The sequence below is a fragment of the Megalops cyprinoides genome, chromosome 9 (assembly GCF_013368585.1).
Source record: "Megalops cyprinoides isolate fMegCyp1 chromosome 9, fMegCyp1.pri, whole genome shotgun sequence".
In the NCBI taxonomy this organism is placed as follows: Eukaryota; Metazoa; Chordata; class Actinopteri; order Elopiformes; family Megalopidae; genus Megalops; species Megalops cyprinoides.
In genome coordinates, this window is record NC_050591.1 from 17,149,685 (window position 1) to 17,166,528 (window position 16,844).

Sequence of the window (16,844 nt, forward strand, 5' to 3'; positions counted from 1 at the left end):
ACCTCGCGTGTGAGAGTAAAGATCACATGGTGTGTCAAAGATAACGATCCACGGGGAGCTTCCCATGGGTTCGCGGCAGCAAGCCTTATCCTTAGCGATAGGTGTGACAGCAGCAGCACTTCTGTTTTGTGTTAGTAGATATAACTGTCAAATGACTGTCAGCACCCCCCCACAACCCCCTCCCCAGATGTCTGGCCTGGCATTTGGCAGCCGTTTCTGACAGCTTGTTACCAGGGTGAGGGGTGCCAGTCTTAACAGGAGCCGTGTTTTAGAGCCAGCGCGCCCGCTACGGCGGCCCAGTGAGGTGCCGAAACGCGCGACCTGGAGCCACCGTCGTTGAGACCCCACACGGATCCAAACGCTGACAGAGACGAACACACTCGCGAACGCGGAGAATCAGTGCAGCCCGCCGGGGGGGGCGGAGCACAGCAGAGGCGGAAGGCGGTGCCAGGCGCCGAGAGAGCTCGGCACGGCCCGCAGGGGTCGGAGGTCGGAGCTCGCTGGCGCTCCACACGAGCACCTCGGATGAGGTAATCCCCAGCCCCCTTTTGTTTTAGAAGAAACCGCCATGCAGGGTCACTGGAGCATGATGACCTAAGTGCCGCTCCGCGCATATATCAGCCCATCATGTGACTCTCCCCTGACAGGCTGCCCTGCCTGCTTGCACCTCAGTCTCTATTAAAATGTGTCTAGTTTGCTGTTTCTAACTCCCGGCCCCTCGTCCTTGTCAGAGCGTTTTCCAGATTTACAGCTCAGATATTTGGGAGACGGGTGTGTGTGTGTTTATGGAGTAATAATAAAGAAGTTTCCCAGTCCGCTTACGGCCCGTTTTGAAACGGAAATTGCCTTTTTTTTCCTCCTTTTTAATCTCTCAGGATCTTGACACTGTAGCATGGAGTCCCAGCAGGTAGCGCTGGCTTGACTCCAAGTGCCATTGAGCGAGCGACGGAGGGGGAGGGTGGGGTTTGATTGCACCCCAGCACCCGAGGGGGGGAGGCTGGCCTGTGAATAGAGGCCGCCATGATTGATGTACCCTGTGAGGCCCTCTTCTGAAAGGGCCGGGGGAAGAGGCGTGATGTCATCCTGGCGGAGCAGCGCCAGGCCCTTTGAGGCTAAGAGAGCCCCCTGTCCCTGGGCTTCTCTCTCTCCCTCTGTCCTTTCAGCGAGGCCTTTTGTATGTAAACAAATAAATACACGGAGAGAAGTGGGGGGAGGGAAATTGGCCAGCCATGGGGTCATCTATTAATTCCCCTGGCCGATCTGAAGTCTGCACAGAGCACCTCGCAGAGAGTGCACCACAAGGGAGAGAGCGGAAAACAGCTTGGCTTCAGTAAACGAATGAGTAGACGATTCTCGCTTTGCATCGACTACCCAGATGGGCTGATTGCGTTGCAGGGCAGGCCTTTTCACGAAGGTCTCCACTGCCAGTTCTGACGGCAAGGGAGGGAAGGGAAGGTTTCCTGTGTGTGTGTGTGTGTGTGTGTGTGTGTGTATGTGTTCTAACTTTTGCCTCTGTATATTTCATGTCATAGATCTATGCTGCTTTGACAAGCTCATTTGGTGAATTATAATAGTAATGACATATTGTATCATACAGCATTGGATAATGTTGAGGAACACAGTATTTGACATTTGACCCACATCAATTTGACCAGTGTGGCTGAAATGTGCGCTTATATGAAGATTGCCACTGGAACAGGTGCAGCTGAAGATACTTCCTTCTCTGTCGGCTGTGTGTCGAAGTACATTGTGATATAAGTACGCTCCTGTGGAGCTCCGCTGGCAGCTGCTGGCATTCCCCCGGCCTTGGCCGCGTAGGCAGAACACATTGCTGTGTGGCTCCCGTGTGTCCGTGCGTCTCGTTGACTGCGCTGGTAATTATTTCCCCGCTCTGCAAGGCAGTGGGACCCGGGGGCGCAGTGCCGATGGGCTAATAACACCTCCGCGTGCACAGCGAATCGGTGGCATGATTCTCTCTCACTCTCTCTCTCTCACTTACACTCTATCTCTCTCTCACTCTCTCTCACTTACACTCTATCTCTCTCACTTATACTCTATTTCTCTCCCACTCTCTCTCACACTCTATCTCTCTCTCACTCTCTCTCACTTACACTCTATCTCTCTCTCTGTCACTCTGTCACTCTCTTTCTTCCATACTCTCAATCTGTCACTTTTCTCACTCTGTCACTTTTTTTCTCTTTCTCTCTCTCTGTGTCACTCTCATTCTCTTTCTCACTCTCTCTCTCACTCATACTCTCTGTGTCTCTTTCTCTGTCTCTCTCTCTCTCTCTCTCTCTCTCTGTCTCTCTCTCTCACCCTCTCTCTCACTCTCTCTCTGGCAGGTGGCTGACCCCGCCCGTGCCCTGCTCCTCTCCTCTCTCCCTCGCTCCAGCTCTTTGCTCTGTCACTCCGCGTGGCCTTGACCGCCGTGCTCTTGTTGATCGGTGATTAACCGCGTCGTCTCTCCTCATCTCGTCCCGGGGAGTTAATCACGACTCTCGGCGCCTGCGCCATGTGACGGTGACATCCGCGCGACCAGTCAGTCACCCTCTCTGAGCACCCGTTAAAGAGATGTGTTTATCCGCTGATTAACAGCCAGCTGCTTTTTTGTGTTGTTGTCCTTTTTTCCTCCCAATCCAGCGCTGACCCAATTAACGGGCTTAGAGGGGAAGATAGAGAGTAATTGTTGTGTTTTGTGTTGCTCACCAATATCCATTACCAGAAAGGATTTTGAATAATTGTCCTTTGTCCGTGTTTATTTTTCACTAGAATGAGGTCCACAATGCACCAGGACGATTATGACATGCCTCAGTTCAGACGGCCTCGTATTCAGGACGTCCATGTGTGCAAGTAAATGAGAGTATCTTTACGTGTTGAGCCAAAGATGTGTCTTGACGGGAGGCAAAGATGTAATATGACAGTGACTCTGGATGTTTTTAAAAGATTTCAAAGGATGCTATAGTCAGTCCACAGAAATGCATGTTGTCCATTCAGATAAGTGAACATAAAATATGCTTCTGGACTGTGGAATTGCATAGAAGTTTGTTCAGTTGTGTCACAGGGCATTAAGTGTACACTGAGGTATTGGGATGTTTCTGGTCTGAGCAGCATGTTTAGAAGTAGTGGTGATGTGGCATCTCCGCCCCTCCAGTCTGGGCATTGGGGATCCCCACAGGGTGTGGTACGGGCTGTTGGGGGCAAGTGTGCTGGGTCATCTTGCTCATTTCCTCTGGTTCTTTTGTCGGTTTTTGGGTGTCTTTTGAGTTTGACGGGTCACAGTTTGTGCCTGTAGAGAGCCCCGTCATTAGCCATCATCCAACCTCTGCTGCTGGCATTAGTATTGAATTCTCATAGGATTTAGCCAGGGGTTTGTCAGGACATGCATTGATTTTCATTGTTCCTGTTTGTTTTCACCCACATGCAGCTGGTAATGTGCTGTTGTGGAGTGCTTGCTCCAGCTCTACCTTTCAAATAAGACGACAGCCCAATTACTGTTAATCCTAATGAAATCAAAATAGTGGGCTTTACCTTTTCAAGACTTCGCCTTTTCTTGCTCGGTCTTTCTTTCCTATTTTTCCGCTTTCTTTTGTGAAAAAGGTCACAATTAAGTGCTTACACATTCCAGTGGTAATCAGTTCCTGAACACTTCATGCCTTGTTAAACGTCTCTTTCCTTCACAGTGCGAATGTAGGTCACGGGGAAGAGCTCTCTTACGAACCCTAATATATGTGAAGCGCTGAGCCGGTGGGCCGACGGGATGTCGGGGACTGCCAGTCTTCTGAAGACTTCCCTTTCGGGCATGCTAACGCGGCTGCCCCCCTCTTTAATTGGTACCCGGTACAAATGAAGGTCTCCCGCTCCTCTGGTGGGGCCGTGGCGGCGCCGGCCAAGAAGATGTCTCCAGGCGAGCTCTCTGTCGCCATCTGCGCCAGAGAAATCTGGGGTTTGCCGGGCCGGGAGCTGCCAGTCAAGGCTCATCTCCGAGCGGGCTGGCAGCTTCTCCAGGCCTCCTGGTTACACTTTAATTATCCCGGCCTCACATCATCTCCTTCACATACCAGCGCCCCTAATGCCGCAAAAGCGCCTCCCACAGCCCCCGCCATGGGGCCGAGCTCTCCCCCCCGGCCGTCCCTGTTTTAGCTGTCATATCACCATCGGGTCCAGCTCCGGAGGAGGGATGGCGGTAGAAACCCACAGGTTCACTCAAAGGTCTGGAACGGTCGTTAGAGAAAATGATGTGCTGTGAGACAGACACCGAAGGCGTTCAAGCTTTAAAAAAACCTTTTTGAATTCAAATGAAATAAAAAAAAAAAAATGAACCCAATTACCTTCCAACAGCGTGCAGCAGGGATTTTTTTACAGTGCAGTGGCATAGATTTACAAGGTCTGGCCTGTCCCGGTGTGTCATGTCATCGTGACTGAAGAACAGCGCTCACCTGATGCCGTCGCCTTCTCAGCTTGCTTGAAGCATTCTGGACGCAGGCCCAGGTTTCATGATATAAACCTTGTAGTACAGTTGTACTGCGGTTTGCACTGGTTGCTGTTTTGTATCCTCATGTGTATTATTGAGTCAAACTGGCCCCCTTTACGCTATCCAAACATCTGGTTTGTGTCTGGCGTGGTGCTACAACATCAGCTGCAGCACCACAATTCAGAGGCAAATTTCTAGCGGGTTTTGGCCTATCAGCAGTAGCTGTCTCAGATCTGAACACTATTTAACATGACAGTAACGTGTAGGGTGACAGGTCCAGTCCTGCATCTCTGTATTAGGATTGTAAGACCATTTCTGGCTTCACTTCTCATGTGTAAGTACGCAGCTGTCAGAAACAGCTAAACAAATGCTGTCTCTGTCAGACAGCACGTAATTGCATATCTTACCATAAATGCAAACGCTTAACAGTGAATTTTGGCTTGTTATTTGATGCAGTATTTCGTGACCGACTGTAATATTGCGGCAGAGGCACTTCGGAAAATGCAAATTTGAAAGCTCCCGTCTCTGTTGAAGGTCTCATTCTTTGTTTATTGTCGTAGACGCCGCTGCTGTCGCAACCTCAAAGTGTGGTATTGAAATAAAACATTCTGTAAATTCATAACCCTGCAGAAATAACAGGGAAAATGAAATGTTCTGACTCGAGGTGTGCTGAGTTTTGCCCCAGAGAGCCAGCGAATCCTGGTCATATTTATGTGCAGTTTACATGAATTACGTGACTTAATCTGAATGCAGTTTCGGGTGGTGCAAGGTCTGTCTTGAAGCATTTGGGAAGGATTTGAGCTTCTATTTGCATTAAGTGGCACCCAGGGTCGCGCAGCACTGAGCTGGCGGTGCCCTCTGTGGAGGCTGGCAAAGGTTGGGAAACCCTCATTTAACTCAAGATGACAGATTAACATTTATTTTTAAATGACCTTACCCGAGTTTTCTCTTCCAGAATCAGCATATGTGCATTATCCAGCAGCAGCCTGGAATGTAGATTGTTCATAAAGCCACCTGCTGAGTGATGAATGCTTTATTAGCTTTGTCTGTTCACATACTGAAGTAAAAAGTACTGTTCACTCATTATACAGCAAGTGCTCCAAGGTCTATACCGTGAGATAGTAGTGTTTGTACTGAGGCATTTGGCACAGATGGTAATGTATTGTCTGGATACATGTTTAAACTGTGATTGCAAACACTTTAGATTTTTTTCCTGAAGCGTTACCATGGTACCATATCAGTAATACTGTAAGTGTTTAAACTACAAAGAGTGTCTTTACACCTGATCCAATGACTAGTGTTGTAGAGTGCTGTACACGTGATGTTAAAACGCCTCCGTGAGATATTACCTTGTTATACAAACATATATACAGTACATATCTTTACTTCTGTATGTGATTTAGAATAAAGTGATTATGGAAATCTTGCGTGCAGCCATTTAATATTTCTTTGCATTTAAACAAAACCTGAATTTGCATCGCGATTTGTAAACTGTGTCAAATCGCAATGCAAATCAACTTACAAAGTACATGCATAAAGCGAGCCAAGGCGGAGAGAGCGCACATGGTGGCGGACAGAGGGGAAGGTAGGAGTGAGACAGAGGAGGGAGAGAAGGAGTGGGAGGGAGAGAAAAGAGAGAGGTGGAGGGAGAGATCAGAGAGGGAGAGAGAGGGAGGGAGGAGAGGAGGACAGATGGAGAAAGGAGGGAGGAGAGAGAGGAAGACCAGCGGGGAGGGTGTGCGTGTGCGTCTGCGTCTGTGTGTGCGAGTGTGGGTGGATTCTAATTAAGTACAAGCAGGAGTACTAGAAGCAAATTACACGTTGTCCTGGAGAGACATGGAGAGAGGAGCTGGTAACGGCAGAGAGAGGGACTGATTCAGCCCGGGGGGGGATTTCACACGCCATTCCACTGCACGTGCATATTGATTACATGTATGTAACATTAATAAATAAAGAACTTCAAAAAGCGCACTAAAGCTTCACCAACACTACGGATGTCATTCACTCTGCAGATGTGATGACCGTGTTGAACGTAGCCACTGAAAGGAGCCGCTGACTGAAGCCACTGTTCTCTCAATCACAAAGGAATTGATAAATGGATGAATGAGAATATAGTGCATTCCTCCCCCTCTCCTAAAGTTTTATGATATCAAAGTGCACTAATGCACAGTAGACCCTTTGTCTGCAGAGAGAGATGACTAAAAGGCAGTGTTTGGAGCAGGTGGGAGTTCACAGTGTGCGGTGAAATGGAGGCTCTGACCTTCGCAAAGTGAAGTTCAGAGGTTGCGGTGGGGTGAGACGTCCTATGGTAATGTAGCAGCTAGTAGCTTCGCTGAATTGGTCCATTGTAGTTGGGGGTTAGCGCGGCGCCCTTCGTTAAAAGTGTCGCTTTGCATTTCCCATTCCATCAAAGTGACACTTCCTCGACAGGTGTTCACAGTGAAATGTGTTCTGAGCGGGGTGTTTTGGTGGCCTAACCGCGATGCCCCTGACCTTGACCGAGATGTGACCCAGTAACCATTAGCGCTGTGCTATCCTAAAACGGTCATGTCCCAGGTACAGAGACCATAGGGAAATACTGTGAATCTCTTCTGGCATTTATATCCTGTAAATATTAAAAAGAGTAATTTCCTGCTGAAGATAGGGGCATGTTATAGAAGAACCGCTTTTGAGTACTGGATAACCACGTCCACCTATGATCAGAAACATATAGTTTTCTGTACATTGCCTTAGTGTTTTTTTTCTTTGTTTTGCCTGTCCTATCTGACTCATGTATGTCCGTGTTTCCTAGCCTCTTCAGCCAGGCTGTGTCCCCAGGGTCTTGAACATGTAGCCCATGTGTCTCCAGCCTGTGAGTGACAGCATGCTGGGAGATGCGCAGCTTGATCGGCTGTGCGGCCAGAGACTCTTTCCAAAGCCACAGGGTGCACTCAGAGCCAAATGAGACCAAGCACCACATGCTGAACTATGTCTTATCGATCACCGCGCTCGGAAAAGGAGGGAGAATAACCGTAAAGCGTTTCAAATGGCCATTGTCGAATGGCCGCAGCAGAAGAGCATAATTGGTTTTCCATTTGTAAATAACCCAGTGTAACAATCTGCACGCGTTATTACCGTAATCATTCTTATTACCTCCAAGTGCTTCATCTGAGGAGCAGGTTCGGGGAGCATTGGGAGTTATTCCGCTCCGAGTCTAAGGCAGCATTGTCAGACAGTCCGTCAAAGAATTTTTTTGGCGGGGCGGCGTTGACCCCTCCATGTTCATCTTACAGGCGTACATCATTGAGGGCCCGAGGCACCCAATCCAGGCAGCACAAGAACCCCCCCCCCCCGGATGATTCAGTTCACTGGGCCTTCACAATAGACTTTTTTTTTTTCCGGCTCAGCTATGAGGATTTTCAAAAATTCTCAGCAGCATTGTCAGAATTTGTTGAAGGACCATAAAGCCGATATTGATTTGTGAAATGTGAGGAAGGAGGAGAACGGGCGGGCGAGTGCGAGCGGGTCAGCCGCGTGCCCCTGTGCATTACATCGGCGAGCCCCCCTGAGGTCTCTATCAAACAGCATCCAAGGTTAAAACCCTCTGCTGCCGACTACACAACGACCACCTCTCCGGCGCTCAGTGAGGTTATTTTATTTATTTTATTTTATTATTTTTTTTTCCCGCTCACAAATTCAATTGGGAGCGCAACAGGGAAACAGGGCTTGTTCCTGTACAACTCCATGTTTGAGATTTATGACTTTAATACAGCGGGTTGGACATCTGAAGAGGGGGGAAAAGGAGGACAATTTTGCCAGAGAATGATTGAAAAAGCCAATAGCTACGGAACAATAATGGCATCTGATAGAAACACTTGTTCTTTGGGAGGTTGTTATTTTTTTACACCCTCTCCGTCTCCCCAGCAGGGCTGAACCCGACCTGTGTATAGACTGACTGATGGGGACTGGCGGGAGGGGGGTTCTATGGCTGATACCCTTGATTTGGATCCAGAGCAGGCCGAGCTGCAGTCTGCCTCATTCACAGCTGTCGGTTTGGCTTCTCCTTCACATAGGGCCAAGCTTTTGTGCTGGGGTGGCTAATGACCTGTGTGCACTAAATATGAGTATGTATGTATAAGTCAGCACATATAGATGCCCTATCCTAACAGTGGATGGCTAGCACCTGAGTTCACATGCTGCTGGTCTTCATTCTTTATAGACACAGACACATGGGGGGGCGGGAGGTGTGAGATGGTTTCTTGGGGGGGGGGGGCTTGTTTCCACCAGGGCCACCCACCCTGGCTGCACAGGAGGAGTGACAGCCGGTCGCTGGGAGGACAGCCATTTGTGATGACCTTGTAGAGAGTGGAGGGTCATGCTGCAGTAATTGGCTGCTTCATTTCCCTCCATCGGCCATCTCTGCAGTGCCTAAACATTAACCCCCCCCCATCCACCCACCTCTCTGGAAAAAAGAGGACTACTTCTGAAATGTACTGTTTATTTCAGGATGCAACCAGGGCTGTTCCCTCATAAATGACCAATAGTTAATTGACAAGAAACATTTAGATACATACTAGAGGGTTTCACACAAAATCACACAAATTTTGCTGTTTTCTACTTGTGTGCCATTCTTTACCAGTTATGCATAGTGATTGTAGTGAAAAAGAGGCTGTTTCGAATTGTTTTCTGAAAGCAGTTTTTTTTTGCTGCAAGTGGTCATGGAGGTGCTGCAGCTGGATGATCTGACCCTGTTCCGCCATGAGCACTCTGTGGTCAGACTCACCCTGCTGCTATGTAATTGCATTAAGCAATAAAATGATAATATTTTCAGACCTTGGCCTGAGCAATTAGCATGTGGACATTTTTCATGTCGCATTCAGGCAGTGATAATTACATTGTTGTTGAATTTGTTCAATTATGCGTTGCATTTTTTTCACTCATCGCAGTATTTATGATGCCTCAATCCCAAATCTGGGCTAGGCACGGAATCTAGCAGCAATCCTACGATGCACAGATGCTCTGGTTGGTGAAAGCATTTGGCTTTGGATGCAAATTGATTCTTTGACTTACTGTTGCGTGTTAGGTAAATGGAATGAAATACATCTGTTCAATGACTTTTTGTCAATAACTCAGCAGTGTGGCATAGTGGTAAGGAGCAGGGGTTGTAACCAAAACTTTGCTGGCTCGTTTCCCTGCAGGGGCACTTCCACTATACGCTTGGGCAAGGTACTTAACTCAGAACTGCTTCAATGAATATCCATATAAATGGATAATGTGTAAAAACTGTAACCTATGTAATGCGCTTTGGATAAGAGCGTCTGCTAAATGACAATAATGTAATATAATGTAATAACCCCCCATGTACCTTGTGTTTTCCAGGTCTAATAACCACAACCTCAAGGAAGCTGGACCGTGAACAGCAGGCGGAGCATGTTTTGGAGGTAAGCGGCTTGTTCAAAATATCAAAGCCACCCCAGAAAAAAATGACACACCTCACAAAAGTGAAAGGTTCATTTGACCTGGCACGGGAGTGTTTGTTGTTGAGACAGAGCAGCGGTTTCCCTTCTGCCACCCAGGAATAGCGGCATAGCGGGCTGTTAGCGGTCACCTGCTGTGCCTCCACCCCTGGGCTGTAAAGACGGTCTACGGGTCTGTTACATTCCCTAATGAAGATGAATAGTGAAACATCACCAGCCCCTGTTGCCGTGATGGTTGCTTCAAGTGGTCTGAGGCGTTCTCCTTTTCACGAAAGATGACGTCTTTGTGAGGTCCCCCTTTCAGTGCGCCTGCACCCAAACCCCGTGATTGCCAGCCACGCCGAAATACAGAGAGAACCGGATGAGGTGGGGCGCTCCTCCGAAGACTGATGCCCAGATCCCGGGTCAGAATTAGAACGCAGCGTTATCGTAATTGACTCAGTCAGCAGAAGGGAGGCAGAAAATGAAGATTGTGCATCTGGTCTATTATCTCCTGATGGAGGGAATGCAGCGGAGGTTCACCTTAGATTGCAGCAAATTGTGTTGCTAGTTAACTCCACAAAGGTGTTATTTCGGTGAGCGGAGGAAAGATGCACAATGCATTTCCAATGGAAATTATGTTTGTGTGTGTGTGTGTGTGCGTGCGTGTGTGTGCAGGTTGTAATGAGGTGGGCTGACCACACATCTATTCATCTCTGCCCTCTGTCAAGAAATATGCAATTTGAAGGTTTGTCTTTGAAGAGGCCCTCTGATAGTGGCAGTTTGCACGTTCTGTCAAGGTGTGATTCCACAGCTTTTTTGTTTCAAATTGAAAGTCACACGCTGAAATTCAGCGGTAATGGCGCGTGCGTGCCGCCTTTCCCGGTCTCTGCGCTTCGATGGACCCCTGAGGAGGGTGCGTTAATGTTCTGCCGTGGTGCGCCCAGCGCAGCCGCACCAGAAACAAAGGCGGCAGAACGCCCCAGCCTCACTCCTCCTGCAAAACTTTGTTTCCCACAAGAGTGAGTCATATGATTTAATGTAATCATAAAAATCCATTTTCATTTACGCGGCTGCCGAAATATGAATCGATGTTATAAAAAGCCAGAAAATAATGATGATTTTGTTGTCTCATACAGTAAAAGATGTCGATATTTGCAGAGCTGATTAAATGGCCTTTGATTGTTTGCCTTTACTGAGGTAAATGTGTTTTTCCTGTTGTTTTCAAGACAGTGTAATATTTCTCCTTTAAATGAGTGCAGAGGCTTCTTCTTTAGTTTAAAGGAACAGTGTTTAAAAACCGTGGCTGTCTGACCCCAGTTAAGATGTAGTGTGCCATTAAATTCGCCTGAGGCCAAGGTGTAATGTCTCCTCAGCGTACCCAGAGGAGCCATCAATCCATTTCCAGGCCTGTATCCAGCTCTGTCACATCCCTCATCAAAGCATGGTCCCTCACCAAGTTAGGGCAGAGCACAGGTATTTTTTATTTTATGTTTTTATTTTCTCATGCGTTGCCTACAGCAGCAGATTTTTGTAGATAAGGCCTAGATAAGATCAGAATTGCTGGGAAATGCAGGTATCACACGTTATACAATGAGGTCTGTAATTACTTGTGGCTGGATCTGGTACCTGCTACCCACATTGCTACACAAAGAACTAATGTGCTCTGTGCAGGCGCCAAAGCCTGTGGAACCCCGATACTATAACCCAGGTGGAGCAGGTGCGAGATTAGGGGTCACGCATGACGGGCAGTGCCAGCAGAACCACAGTGGGACTTGCCTAGAGGAACCCCCCCCACCACCACCACCACCGCCACCACACCCCCAGGGCAGGATCCTCCGTCACTGTGGGGTCGAGAGGGTCAGCTTTCAGCACCCCCCGAGCCTTTTGAAGGCTTTGTGCTGGGGAGCGAGAGATGTGTTTATCACCAGCTTTACACAAGGGTATCTTTCACCTTCAAGGGTGGAGCCTTCGTGCTGCTGAAGACAGAAGGGTTGTAAAAATGGTCAAAGCCGAATAAATGAGACACGGTGGATTTTAGGGGGTCGAATCCAGGTAGAGTGTCACAATTTGTAGGTGTCATTGTGCAGCTGAATCACGTTCCTTACCTCAGTGTCCAGAATAGGCTGGCTGTAAGACGAGGAAGAAAAAACAGCCTCCAGCCGCTACTTTAAGGTCAAATCCGGTGTTTTGTTGGTGGTTTTCTCAGACAGGAGATATCCGACACCACTTTGAGCCCGGCCTTCTGGCTAATCCTCTTCAGATCTCAGCAAAACACAGTCCCTGCGAAAGGCTGTTTGTTTGGGTTTACTGTTGCACTGGGTGCCAAGCTGACACTGAGACAGATCTACCTGTTATCAGTCTTTGCTCTTGTATTTTCATTATTATTGTTTGCATATCAGATGCCTCTGTCCAGGGCCATTTGCATAACTTGCATTTTTACATGTTATTGAATTTTGATAGATATTCTGAAGCATTTCCAATGAAGTAATTTGCTCATGCATACAATGGCTGTGCCCCACTAAGGTACCTTTTAAACTTGTATTCTTTTGGTTATATGTCCAGTTGCTTATCTTCTGTTGTACACTGCCACCCATTGCTCTTGTAATCAACAGTGGATTGCACTTTACATTTAAGTTAGTGCTTCTATACTGCAGGTTTAGTTAATACAAGGAGATTGTTCAAGTGTAAAGTGTACCACCAAACAAGTAAAATTTGATTTGAAGAATTTGATTGGCTGGTGTGTCTTTCTGGCACTATGAGAAATGTGGTTGGTGGGCTCAAAACAGACGTTTTTCAGCATATCAAATCAAAGCAAGGCCCAGCCTCAAAATTCTAGAAGCTTCACATTCTAACACAGGGCCTCCATCAATGAAACAATGACTAGCTGTAGTAGCTGAGGTTTTCTTTCAAAAACCCAGTGTGGAAGCACCGTTAAACTTGCATGCGGTTCCGATACAAAGGAACCGCATGGAGACGTGCTGGAGGCTCTGCGACGGGGCCTGCATTGTCCTCTCTGTGCCACGGCGAGGATCACTGATCCAGAGGGGATTAGCCAACGTCCTCCAGTCCTGCAGCAGCCACATGCTTTGTCTTTTACACCACCTCTCCCTTTCTCTTCCAACGGTCAACGCAAATCCCCCCCCCCAACACACACACACACACACACACACACACACACACACAAACACGCACACAGCAAATACAATACAGGAGGTTTTCTCTTTTTTTGCACTGCAGTTTTTTTTCTAGTTTGGAGGGAATGGCGGTATTTATTTGTGCCCGGGGTGAACAGCTGTCACATATGTGCTGTAAAGGTTTGAGCTCTCAGCACGGAGGCGCTGGCATCTGATGCCGAACTGGCCTGCTGTTCGCCGTGTCCCACACTGCTGGTGCGCTCTGCCTAAAGCCATGCGCTAAAGAAAGCGGCTGCCACTCCGGGCCAGACGTCTCTGCCGCTAATGGGCTACAGCCAACTTTCATCTTTTTCAGCATTTTCCCGTTTTTCCCTCTGAGACCCTGAATTCGTGTTTAAATGGGGAGGGGGCGCGAAATGATTTTTGAGCATTTTTCTTTATGTGGAAGTACCAACACCCCCCCCTCCAACCCTCCACTGCACACTTTCACTCTGTTTGAGGAAAAAAAAGTCATACCAAGTGGTCTTTCAGAAGTTTTCTGCAGTTGTTCAAAAAAAGGCGTTCTTTCAAAAAGTCCTTTCAGCAGTCCTTTCAAAACTCTTTAACTGTTTTGTCAAAACATTTTTTTTTTGTTTTGTGTGCTTTGTCAGATAGATTAGGGTTTGTATTTTTTGTTGTTTTTTTCTTCTTTCTTTTTTTGGCAGCATTGCGCACTGGGTAACGCACAGAAGATTACCTGCCTTTGTGTTGGAACACAGCACAAAACCGTTAGCATTCTTTCCCCCACCACGTGACCCTTTCAAATTCTCAAAGAGGGCCACTGCAGCGCCTGTCAAAAGCGCAGGCTGCATTTCGGTTGGGGCACAGACAGCGTTGTTCAGCTTTAGAAATTCAAATAATAACAGTGTTTTCCTCATTGGGCTCTGTGAGGAGGAACAGAAGGAGAGGGAGAGAAAGTCTGCAGGCCCAATAGAAACATGGAGACCAGACTTTCTCAGTAATTGACCTCTATTAGACTTCTGAAACTACAGTGAAAATGTTATTGCCTCATCAGTCTAGTGAGATGAAGATTTAACAATCAGTGGTTACCGTATTGTAGCTCTGTAAGGAAATGAATGAACTGAATCAGGGAATGAATCACTGGAGAGTAACCATATATGGCGATACAATGAGATCGCTAAATGCACCTATCATTAACACCCTGGTAACCAGTGTGCATCACCTGCTCTGTTGTATCTGGTTTAAAACCAGGGTCATCAGGAATATTCCTCTATATGTGCTATTAAGGCCACAAGTGGTGGAGCAATGGTTTGAGCTACCCTTTAGTTGTTTGTTCGTATGTGGTGGGGGAGAGTGAGATATTTCGGACAGTGAAGACTACCCCCTACTGGCTCCAGAGTAGTAGCCTCCGCTCCTTCTGGAGAAGAAAGGGCTTGGGCGGTATTAGTAGACAGGGAAACAGGCGGTGTGAGCTAATGAGACAGATTGAGCCACTGGCTGCAGGGAAACTGAGATAATTGTTGAGGGATTTTCTCTCTCCTTCTCACCCCCTGTATTTTCTCTCTTTCACGCTGTCATTCCCTCCTCACCCTTCTTTCTCTCCAGCCTTCCCCTGTCTCCATCTCCCTCTCCCCCGAGCTGTCTCCCTGTCACTCACTCCTTTTCTTCCTTCTCTTCCTCATCTATACTGTCTCTGTTCTCTCATTCTCACACTGGTACACTTTGTCTGTGTCATCGTCCTCCTGCGCTGTCGCCTCCTACTCTTTCCCTCACCCTCCCTTCCTCCTACCTCCTCCTCCTCCTCCTCCTCCTCCTCCCTGTCCTCATCTCTCTCCCTCTCCCACCCTCCTTATGTGTCTCACTCCTCTCTCCATCCCACTGTCCTCCTCTCTGTCCTGTTCCCTGTGTTTCTCCTCCTCGTCCTTGCTATCTGAGATCAGTGTTCTGATGGACGCACTGTTTCCATATGTAGATAACCATATTTTACTGATGGAAGGATTTCACACCTGTCTAGGATCGTCTCTAAGCCTTGACCCACCAAAGGAGGCCTCATTAGAAACCTGGTGGTCAGCAACTGGGGGGTCATGTTAATACAGCAACCTTTGATCATTATTAAAGCCTGTATTGTGCTCCTTGGCCATTTCATCATTATGTGCTAGCTGGCTTATTAGCTTTTTTCAGTTGAATGTAGGCAAAACATAAGTCATAAAATAGATAGACAGCAGTGAGAATATTCATACCATAGCTAGGAGGTCGTTTCAGGTCGTCTTACAAGACAACAGTACTGCACCCAGGGGGAAGTAAAAGGAAGGGAAGAAAAAAGTAGGCAGTTAAATCCTCATCTTCTACCAAATCCATGTTCTCGCTGTGTTTGTGTATCTCTGTCCTGAGCTGAAGCTGTCAGAAGAGAATGTCTGTGAAGTTTTATCTCTGACTGATCCTGTAATGTAGAGTATTGATTGAGAAACGTCTGTAAACATCCTCGGCCTAAAACTGTGGGCTTAACCAGAACCATCCTCTACAGAACAGGGGATCACGAGGCCTCGGACCTGGATTTGATCACATTGGTGGCTTTTCACGGGATCACCTGCAGCCCAGGCGGCAGGCCGGCTGTGTTGGAGCTCCAGACAGGGGCGTCATCTGGCTCCCCATAGAGTCTGGCGATGGCCTTCTGCAGAAGGGCAGAGAGGAGGGAAGGGTGTCCCACTGCCGCACCAGTGATCCAGAGATGCTGAGATGAGAGGGGATTCGGGGGGCTGCGGGGGCTCTTGTAACTTGTCAGACAGTCCCTGCTCCCCCGTTTTTGGGATTCCCCATCTTGCGTTCCCAGTGGAATCACTCTGCGCTGCTTAGAACACAGCCGCTGAGCTCATGCTGGGCCTCTGAGCCTTGCAGGTCTGCTAATGATACAGCAACTGCTGCTGCTCTCCTCTCTCACTGCCTCCCCAAATCCCTCTCTTACACACACTCTCCCTCCCTATATCCCTCCCTTTCTCTCTGTCACACACACTCCCTTTCTACATCTTTCTCTCACTCATTCCCTCTCTCTCACACACACACATACACACACCCTCCCTCCCTCCCAACATACCATTCTTATACACACAAACACAGAAACACACACATCCTTCCTACAGTGCAGGCGTCATCTTTCTTTCCCTTCCTCACCCATTCCCTTTTCATCACTCTGACTCTCCCTGTATTGCTCCCTCTCACCCATCTTCTTCCCTCTTTCTCTTCATCTCTCCAATTCTTCCTCCCCTCCTCTTCTTGAGCTGCTCACCCTCCTCTTCTCTCTCTCTGTCCCACATTCTCCTTTTCCAGCTCCTGCGGAACACAACGTCTTGTTGCAACTTAAGTGCTGAGCCGATTACTTGTCATGTGACCAGATGACTCCTCTGAAATGAAACTTGCTGTGAGCAATGAGCAATGTATTGTCAATGACTGCAGTAAACGTATGCCTTACTTGATGTAAAAACCTTTTCTTTGCTATTCAAACGGCTGATTCAGGAAAGCTCAATTTACAAGAAAGAGAAACATGAACAGCGCAGAGGCATAAAAATGCTTATTTGCAATTTTGCAAATATCAAAAGCCGAAAATGTCACTCAGCCATCCTCCACATGGCAACTGTACCACATAACTGCCAGTGTAAAAGTCCTCTTTCTTCAGGAAAAGAAAGATGCTGATCAATAAACCCGCGAAGAGGGGAATGATCTGGGCGGCAGCCATGTTGTTGTCTGTTAGGAACTGATCTGCTGAACTGAACCTCCATTCCAGAAGCACACTTATACCCAATTAGG

The 16,844-nt window shown here is 47.8% G+C and overlaps 1 protein-coding gene across 1 annotated transcript in view; it reads left to right on the forward strand.

Moving 5' to 3' along the window:
- Window positions 1-16,844, forward strand: part of fat3a (FAT atypical cadherin 3a) — a 187,466-nt gene that overhangs the window by 106,978 nt on the left and 63,644 nt on the right. The window contains exon 4 of the mRNA XM_036536092.1: window positions 9,830-9,891. Within this exon, the coding sequence (XP_036391985.1) occupies window positions 9,830-9,891 (62 nt within the window). The remainder of the gene's footprint in view (window positions 1-9,829; window positions 9,892-16,844) is intronic.